Source organism: Akebia trifoliata, chromosome 1, assembly GCF_017979445.1.
Source record: "Akebia trifoliata isolate Shusen 1 chromosome 1, ASM1797944v1, whole genome shotgun sequence".
Classification (NCBI taxonomy): domain Eukaryota; kingdom Viridiplantae; phylum Streptophyta; class Magnoliopsida; order Ranunculales; family Lardizabalaceae; genus Akebia; species Akebia trifoliata.
In genome coordinates this window covers 17,014,805-17,024,875 of record NC_141375.1, presented here as the reverse complement: position 1 = coordinate 17,024,875, position 10,071 = coordinate 17,014,805, and the positions used below count along the sequence as shown (strand labels likewise).

The following is a 10,071-nucleotide window of genomic DNA, read 5'->3' as shown; positions in this document are numbered from 1 at the left end:
TCTTGGTCCGACCACGTGGAGCATGTTCGCGTTGTTCTAGCTAGGCTACAAGATCTTAAGTTGTACGTCAAAAAATCTAAATGCGTCTTTGGATCTAAGGAGATCGAGTATCTTGGGCATGTCATATCTCGCAATGGAGTTGCAACCGATCCTGATAAGGTGGCTTGTATGCTTGATTGGCCAATTCCAAAATCAGTTCGAGCTTTACGAGGGTTCCTTGGTCTTACAGGCTACTACCGAAAGTTCGTCCAAAACTATGGGGTAATCAGTGCACCTTTAACTGCCTTACTCAAGAAGGATGGATTCAAGTGGAATGTCGATGCAGAAAATGCCTTCAACACCCTCAAGAATGCCATGTCTACCACACCAGTCTTGGCATTGCCAGATTTTACCAATAAATTCGTGATTGAGAGTGACGCCTCGGACGTCGGGTTTGGGGCTGTTTTGATGCAGGGCGGAAGACCACTAGCCTACATAAGTAAAGCAATTACCAATAGAGATCGCGGATTATCTACTTACGAGAAGGAGATGGCAGCTATTATCTACGCGGTTCGTAAATGGCAACCTTACTTAATTGGTCGACGCTTTGTCATCCGCACAGACCATCAAAGCTTGAAATATATGTTGGATCAACGTGTGTCTACACCTGCTCAACAAAAATGGATCTCTAAACTCATTGGATTTGATTATGAGTTGGTTTTCAAGAAAGGTGCGGATAACAAAGTTGCAGATGCACTATCTAGGCGGACGGAAGACTCGTCACTAATAGCAATTTCCACCCCAGTTCATACTTGGTTAGAGCAACTTCGGGCAAATCAGATGGATGATCCCCATCTCCAGTCCATTGCCAATCGCCTAAAAAACGATCCAAATTCGGTTTCTAAATACTCCTTGGCCAATAATTGCCTTTTTTACAAAGGGTGCTTCGTGATAAACCCAATTAATTCCAACAAGCAATTGATATTACACTTATTGCATGATGGACTGGAAGGGGGACATTCGGGATTTTTGAAGACATATAAGCGCATTCGACGTCATTTTTATTGGGCAGGTATAAAAAATGATGTCAAGAAACATGTAAGAGAATGTGATATTTGTCAGCGTAACAAGACAGAATCAGTGGCTCCTCCGGGTCTCTTACAACCCTTGCCAATCCCTACCAAGGTATGGACTGATATCTCTATGGATTTTATTGACGGTTTGCCTATCTCTCACGGGAAAAGTGTCATTTGGGTTGTGGTCGATCGGTTGTCAAAAGCAGCTCACTTCATTGCATTAGCACACCCATATACAGCAGTCCACGTTGCTCAAGCTTTTGTCGACTATTTCTTCAAGCTTCATGGAATGCCAGAAACTATTGTTAGTGATCGAGATGCTGTGTTCATCAGTAATTTTTGGCAAGAATTCTTCCGCCTACAAGGTACCAACCTTCTCATGAGTTCCGCATACCATCCGCAAACTGATGGTCAAACAGAGCGTGTTAATAGATGCTTGGAAACTTATGTACGGTGTTTTGTTGGTCTACAACCAAAACAATGGGTTCGTTGGCTTCCGTGGGCAGAATGGTGGTATAATACCTCGTTTCATGAGGCAACAAAAACCACACCTTATGAGGTAGTCTATGGACAAAAACCTCCCTCTATTGATCGTTACATTAAAGGAACAGCTGAGGTACAACATGTAGAGGAAGAGTTACTCAACCGAGATCATGTTTTGGGGCTTCTGAAATACAACCTTGAAATAGCTCAAGAGCGCATGAAAACTCAAGCCGACAAACATCGAACGGAACGCCAATTTCAAGTAGGTGAGCTAGTGTTCTTACGATTGCAGCCTTATCGTCAAAACTCCCTCGTAACTAGACACTCCAACAAGCTTGCACCACGATATTTTGGGCCTTTCCAAATTGTTGAAAAAATTGGGCTAGTCGCATATCGCTTGGATCTGCCCCCAGATTCTAAGATACATTCTGTCTTCCATGTATCTTGCTTAAAGAAACGACTCGGCAACTCCGTTCCTGTTTCCATGGTGCTACCACCTACTACTGATTCTGGACAAATATCACTCTTACCCGACAAGGTCTTGGATAGACGCATGGTGAAGCGTAATAACCAAGCCATTACCGAATTATTAATCCAATGGCGCAACTTACCTATGGAAGATGCTACTTGGGTACCATGGACGAGGTTGCAACGTGAATTTCCTTCGTTTCAACCTTGAGGACAAGGTTGATTTCAAGCGGGCAGGAGTGTTGCGATTCTCAAGGTCGATTAGGTGGCGTTGATGTGGATAGATTTGCATAGATCTGCTGGGGAGAACAGATTTGAATCTAATCTTTCTATTTTCTGTTTTGCTGTTGCTATTTTATAGGCATATAATTCTTATTCTAGTTAGAGATGATTAGGATAAAAGGAGTCAGAAGTTCTGTAATTAGGGGGAATAAAAAATGTTATTTAGTTAAGGAGTTCAGCCAACTCGAATAGGCCTATCTTTCTTCTTCTTCTCCTTCTTTCTCTTCTCTTTTATTTAGCATTGTTACACAATGCTTACTAAGACAGTGAATTTCTATAAATGTTACATTTACTTCGTTGTGAATAAAACTTGATGAAGAACTTTTGAGTAGAAATGTCAAGGAGTTAGAGTCGAAAGTCGTGGGAATCAATGGAGTCGGAGTCCCAAGTAGCAAGTTACAAGTGTGTAGAACAAGAGATGCTGATTTTTTTTTTTTTAAAGTTATTATTGGAGGGCCCTTAAATATTGGAGAGCTCTTAACAAATAATGAAATATTTGAGGTGCCCGTAGAAATCGAAAGGCACTTACTGTTTTGTGGCTTCTGGCTTGTAGATAAAGTTTACGCTAAAATCGTTTTGAAAAAAAAAAAACTAAAAATCCTTTTATGGAAGGTACACAAAAAGATATTGTCCATATGCATCTGATGGCGAATGTTTAGAAGCAAGTGACAGGTCCCAGTAGCTACTGTCTTCTCTCCAATAAAGATACATCTTTTATTTTTCATAACATGAGTAAAGGCTCTAAAATCAATCCACAAATCCAAGAAAAGGGTTATTTATGTGGGTCTAACATCTGCTTCTTCTTTTTTTTTTTTTATCTTCCTTTCATAATAGTTGGATTATGTGCAAGCCAAATCCCTTAGAGCTCTTGAGTTGGATCAAAGACAATCAATAAGGGTCAGCTTGGACGCACTTGGACCGAGTTTGATGGCCCATGCTTGTTCCCTTGTGATCAATCACCATTGGCAAACTTATAACTTTTCTACATTTTCCGTAATAACTTTGTAAAGATTTGAAGCCTTACTAAGGGTTGTTTTGCTCAAATGACTTACCACATTTGAATTCTAGCATCAAAACCCTTTAGATTTCAAGGAAAAACTCATATCCAAAAAGATTATAAAAAAAAATAAAATTCAAAAATCAATTTCCTTTGGGCTTGATCTAGGATTTTGAAAATGGACAATTATCGAACTTTAACAAATTTCCAAATTTAAAATTAAGATTCAATCGTGAAAAATAACTTTTTTTTTTTTCAAAGTTCATAGAATTTGTCTCTACAATTCTGAAGCATCGGATTATGATTTTAGATGCCAAAAATTGAGCCCGAGGATGCTTAGTGAGGGTGAAATCCTCACTAACTTTGTAAGGCTAGTTGGACTCTATACAAAAAAGGATTATCTAGAGCCAGATATTTTTGGTAAAGATATTTTAGTCTTTGAATTTAAATATCGCTTTTATTATTATTATTATAGTAAATGGACAATTATTTTCAATATAATAAATATATTTATATAGGCATAATATATGCATTTATTTGTGTTAAAGACCAACGTAACCTTGTCTTTTTTCATTAAAAAATAAAATAAACAAGAATTTGATTAAAAAATAAATGTGGTGGATAACGTTAACGTCTTTGTGAGATATTGCTCATTAAAATTTCTCATCTCTCTCTCTCTCTCTCTTATCCTTTAAGATAATAAATTATTAATATTATCTACAAATTTAAGATTAACAAGAAGAGGTTCACCATACAAATCTATCATGAATTGAAATAAAATCTTAAAAAAAAAAAAAAAGAGTTTGGATTGATTTCATTTTAGAGGTAATTCAATTATAATTTTTTAAGTATAGAAAAAATAGATTTGATTGAGGGCCATTATAGGGAATCTCAACTTGAAAATATCTACATATAAGAATATAATAAAAGAAGATGTCTAGAAAGATTACTTGTAAAGGGGTACCCACCACCAAAGAGTATGAAAGGAGGAAACAAATCATAATATAATATATAAGTTGTGATACAAAACGTAGAGACATATGACTTGTAAAAATCACAGGGGGAGAGGTGGAGAGGAGATATTAAAGGAATCCTGCACAGTTATTCCTGCCCAATCGCACAAATTTATACACGACCACGTCATCTGATAACAACCTCAGATTTTAAATCCAGCCTTAATCATCCATGTATACAAATATGTAGCTGAACACGTGTCTGAGTTATCTGACTAAAAATTGAGAAATCTACAGGATATCTATCTCGTGTTGTGTGACAGGATGTTGTCGGCCTGTTTTGTTGCACTCGATCATTTCTTTGATCTGACATTCATCGTGTTTAAAAATTAGATCGGACCAGTGGTCCAACTTTCTCTAATCGAAATAGGGATGTTCAAACAGGTAACCCGGATCGGACTAAAGATTTTGGTTCGATTTGGGAGTTGTGGGGGAAATTATTAAGCGTGGACACGTGGCTCAAGTAAAGGCCGGAATCAATGATTTTAAGCTCGGACATCTGTAACTTTTGCTCGGTTGATTGATATCGTCGGATGCACGGATATCTGGCTCAGAACTAAGCCACTGACTGATGAAGTAGTCCGGACAATGATAGTGTAGGTCGGAAGGACGGATTTGACAGATGTGCCAGCGATGGACAGCGCTAACAACCCACGTCATGTCAGATCAACTTTGATTTTTCCAGAAGTGGTAGGGCAGTTGCAACAACCCCTGCAACTGACATGTCAGGGAGTGAGCTAACTGCCCTAGGTAACCTCAAAGGGTGGCACAGAAAACGAACAAGTTTAATGCCTATAAAAGGAAGATGACTATGGGTAAAAGAGGTTCAATTTCTTCTTCTCTCTAAAAAAAAATCAAATTACACTGATCAATTTGTCTAACTTGATCGTCGGAGTGGGCTGATTTGCAGGTCTGCCCGAGCTAGGAGAGAAGAAAAGTGTAGAGCCAATTCTTGCATCTACAATTTGGCACCGTCTGTGGGAAACTTAGAAGGAGAAAAACGACCAAGATGGGAAGGGCTAGAGGCGAAAATCGTGGAGAGCCATCAAATCCATTACCAGCAGACTCACCCCCAAACGCGCAAGACCCAATGCTTGCAATGTACAACTTACTCACGGAGATGAGGGAGGAAATGCGTAGGGGCTTGGAGAAATAGAATGATGAGATAATGAACATAAGGAAGGAAAATGAGGAGTTCAGGCAAAGGCTAGGCGAGCGTGCGAAAATCGAAGAAGGCCCAGGCGTAGAGCGAAGTAGTAATCATGTTGTCCGAACAGCACGGACAGAGGCAGACTGGACCGAAGACTCAGCAGGAGTCAAAACGCAGCAAGGAAGCTCTGAAGTTAAAGAAACAATGACGAGGAAGGAAGTGGAGGAAATGCTCAGGAGGAGGGATGAGGAATTCGCACGAGGGAAGGATCCCACACAAAAGGTACGGAACGCAATCCGGGAGCTCAAGGGGACACCATTTTCATCAATGATAATGAATTCGGAACCACCCAGATCGTTCCACATGCCGAAGTTTGAAACCTATGACGGAACACGAGATCCTATGGATCATATTCTGCATTACAGAAGTCAGATGGTGTTGTACCAGAACGATGATTCGTTACTCTGCAAGCTATTTCCATCAACCTTGAGGCTCGGGGCCATGATATGGTTCCAGCCTTTACCAGCTGGGTCCATTACGAACTTTTTCGAGTTAGAGGAAACGTTCGTTGGGCAGTTCGTGCACTTGCGAAGGAAGAAGGTCGGAGTTAACACTCTATTTAACCTTCGACAGGAGGCTGGGGAGAGTATCCGGTCATTCGTAACTCTTTTTCGAACGAAGGCCTTGGATGTAGAAGGCATGGATGAGGCAACAGCCTGCGCGGCGTATATCGCTGCAGTCATCCCGGGAACACGGTTGCATGAGTCTTTGATCAAGTCTGACCCAACCCGTTTGGAAGATTTGTATGCAAAGGTTGAGAAGTACATCCTCGTAGAGGAATCCGTGAGAGGCAGGAGACGAAGCGCTCAAACAGTGGCCAACAGCGAAGGGGGGATTGATGCTACAAAAGGTACCGACTCACCTCGGAGGGGAAGGAAGCAAGAAAAGGCGGAGAGATTCGAACGAGCAGTCAAGGTGGAAGAGAGGCCGGGTGTATACACCGCTCAATGAAAAACTATCTGTGATATTGAGGCACATAAAGGGAGAACCCGATTTCATTCAACCACCCCGGGGTTATAAGGGGAAACCCAGAAAACCATACTGCGAGTACCATGAGGCTGATGACCACCCTACCGAGGATTGTTACAGGTTGCGCCATATCATCCAGGATATGGTCGAAGCAGGAAAGCTCAAAAGGTATGCCTTGGCGGGAAGAGGAAGAAAAGGGAAACCGTCGAGAGAGCCGAACGGAAGCCCGAACAAAGATGGCCGACCAAAGGAAGGTGCCGAGAAACGGAAGAACGTAGGATAGTTCATACCATCACAGGGGTGTTGAGGGCCGAAGTGCCATCTAGGCAGGTGATTCGGGAAAGAGTAAAAAAAATCCGACATATGGTTGGAGTCAACAGTATGGCATCAGGAATACGGGTAGTAGGAACGATGAGCAACGGAGCGGATTCCCGGGTAATTGTGTTCACAGAGGATGACCTGAGGGGAACGGCAAGGCCCCATCAGGACGCACTGGTGATCGCACTCCCAGTGGGAAACGTCGAGCTCCGTAGGATACTGGTGGATTTGGGGAGTGCAATGGATATTCTTTTCTTAAGTGCGGCAAAGAGGATGTGGGTTTCAGAGAGTTTGGAACCGACACCGACCCTCGTTTATGGGTTCAATGGTGCTCCGAGCAGTTCGGTGGGAGAAATCATACTCCCAATCACGGTAGGGTCAAAAGTGGTAATGACAAGATTCGTGGTGATAGATGCGGACTCAGCATATAATGCGATTCTCGGGCGGAGATGGATACACGAGATGAGGACAGTCCCATCAACCTATCATCAGGTTATTCGGTTCCCAAGCAAGGAAGGGATGATGGAGATCTAGGGTGATCAGGAAATGGCGCAGCGGTGTTTTCACCTGACCTTGAAACAAGGACGGGAGGCTGGGGCCATTCCACAGAAGAAGATAAAGGAACCACCAACCGAAAGAGAGACATCGTAGCAATTACAGAAGGAGCCACAACGAGATCGGGGGCCAACAGTCGAGGAAGTCGAGGCCTTGGACCTCGGTGATAACGGAAGACAGTTGGTCAGTATTGGCACCAAGATGTCGTGGGATGAAAAATCAGCATTGCTCCAGCTTCTGAGGGCAAACAAAGATGTGTTCGCGTGGTCATTTGAAGATATGCCAGGGATCGATCCCTTGGTGGCGTGCCATTGACTAAACATTGATGAAAACTTTCGACCTGTTAGACAGAAGTTGAGGAGGCTATCTCCGCGTCTCAGGCAGGGGGTAAATGAGGAAATCGAGAAGCTATTAAAGGCTGGATTCATCAGGGAAGTATCCTATCCGGAATGGGTAGCCAATATAGTGGCGGTGCCAAAGAAGGACAGAAGAGTAAGGGTGTGCATTGACTTTACAAACCTTAACAAGGCACGTCCAAAGGATAGCTTCCTGCTGCCGAGGATAGATAGGTTGGTCGACGCTACAGCCGGGCATGAGAGACTATCATTTATGGATGGTTACTCGGGATATAATCAAATCCCCCTAGCAGTGGAGGACCAGGAACGAACGTCATTCATCACCGAGCAAGGCTTGTTCTGTTTTAAGGTCATGCCGTTTGACCTAAGGAACGTGGGGGCCACCTACCAGAGGCTCGTGACAAGAATGTTCGAAGGGATGATCGGAAAGACTGTAGAGGTGTACATTGACGACTTGCTAGTAAAAAGCAAGAAAATAGAAAACCATTTGACAGATCTCGAGCAAACTTTCGACCGGTTGAGGAGTTTTCGCATGAAACTGAATCCGAAGAAATGCATGTTCGCCGTCTCTTCAGGAAAATTCCTCGGGCACGATATCACTGAGAGAGGCATTGAGGCCAACCCAGATCAAATCCGGGCGTTGATGGAAATGCCGAGCCCCAGTAACCAAAAGCAGGTGCAGAAATTAGCAGGGAGGATAGCTGCGCTGAATATGTTTATTTCCAGAGTATCCGACAGATGCCAACCACTCTTCAAGTTGTTGCAAAAAGAAAAGAACTTCATCTGGGGTGTGGAATGCGAGGCAGCGTTTAGCAATCTGAAGAAGTACTTAGGGCAGCCGCCGATCCTTAGCTCGCTGGAAGAAGGGGAGGAGTTAGGAATTTACTTGGCAACCAGTTCATCCTCGGTGAGCTCGGTGTTATTCAAAGTAGACTTTGGACGGGAATACCCTATCTACTACATCAGCAAAACGCTGGGTCTATCAGAGGCGAGGTATATAAGGACAGAGAAAGAAGGACTATCGCTCGTCTACTCAGCCCATAAGCTTAGGCCCTATTTCCTCTCACATCGTATCCAAGTGGTGACAGACAGCCCGTTGAAAGAAATGATGCACAGGTCGGAAAAGTCCCGGCGGATGGTGAGATGGGCTGTAATCCTCGGTGAATATGACTTACAGTTCGAAACACGAACGATATTAAAGGGACAGGTGTTGGCCACTTCCTCACTGATTTCCCAGTTGAAGATCCGAACTGGGAGGAATTGGAAAACGAAGACGAAGGGGCGGAAGAAGTGGAATTGTGGGACAAGCAGGCAGGTTGGAGGATGTTCGTCAAATTACTCCGGCTCGGGGGTTGGAATAGTACTTGTAACGCCGAGCAATGACAGACTGGAGAAGATGATCAAGCTCGGGTATGGGGCATCAAATAATGAGGCCGAGTACGAAGCAGTGATCCATGGGTTGAGGATGGCAAGCGAATTAAAAGCCGGCCAAATAAAGTTGTGTACTGATTCCCAGCTTATAGTAAACCAGTGCAATGGGAAATTTGAAGCAAATGATGAACGCATGTCGAAATATCTGGTCTCAATAAAACGGGAGATTGAGAAGTTCGATCAAGTGGAGATATGCCAAATACCGAGAGACGAAAACAGGCACGCAGATTCGTTGGCCTACATCGCCTCAATGCTAGGGGAAACGGAAAGACGGTCTTTACCGGTGGAATACCTGCCTAAAGCGAGCATAGAACACGAGGAAAGGGAATGCGCACAGGTTAGAAGAACCTCGGGATAGATAAAAGAGTTCACGTAGTATCTACACTCAAAGGTGCTGCCAGCAGACAAGGTGGAAGCCAGAAAATTGCTGCGGCAGGTCGATAAATACACACTTATAGGGGAAGAGCTCTATAGGATGTCATACGGGGGACCACTTCTCAAATGCCTCACTAAGGAAGAATCCGAGCTCATAATGGCGGAAGTTCACGAGGGAATCTGTGGCAATCATTCGGGAGGACGATCGCTTGCCAATAAGGTGATCAACCAGGGCTACTTTTGGCCTAGGATGCAGGAAGATTGCAAGAAATACGTAAGGACTTGTGACAGGTGCCAAAAGCATGCCCCCATGCATCTACAGCAAGCCAGCGAGCTCCACCCTATGCAATCACCCTGGCTGTTCTCTATATGGGGAATGGACATTGTCGGACCTCTGCCTCGGGGAAAAGGGGGTAAGCTCTTCATCCTTGTTGCCACGGATTACTTTACTAAGTGGGTCAAAACTGTTCCCCTCGCACGGATTAGGGAAGAAGAAGTTATCAAATTCACTTGGGAGCACATCATAACCCGCTTTGGGATCCCTTACGCACTGATCTCC

At 43.5% G+C, this 10,071-nt stretch overlaps 1 protein-coding gene across 1 annotated transcript; it reads left to right on the top strand.

The window, feature by feature from the left end:
* Window positions 1-5,466: 5,466 nt before the first annotated feature.
* On the top strand, window positions 5,467-7,329 carry LOC147410787 (uncharacterized). Its single transcript, XM_086425643.1, has 2 exons — window positions 5,467-6,441; window positions 6,598-7,329. Exons 1-2 carry the CDS (start codon window positions 5,467-5,469, stop codon window positions 7,327-7,329), a joined length of 1,707 nt encoding a protein of 568 aa, XP_086281769.1.
* The last annotated feature ends 2,742 nt before the right edge of the window (window positions 7,330-10,071 follow it).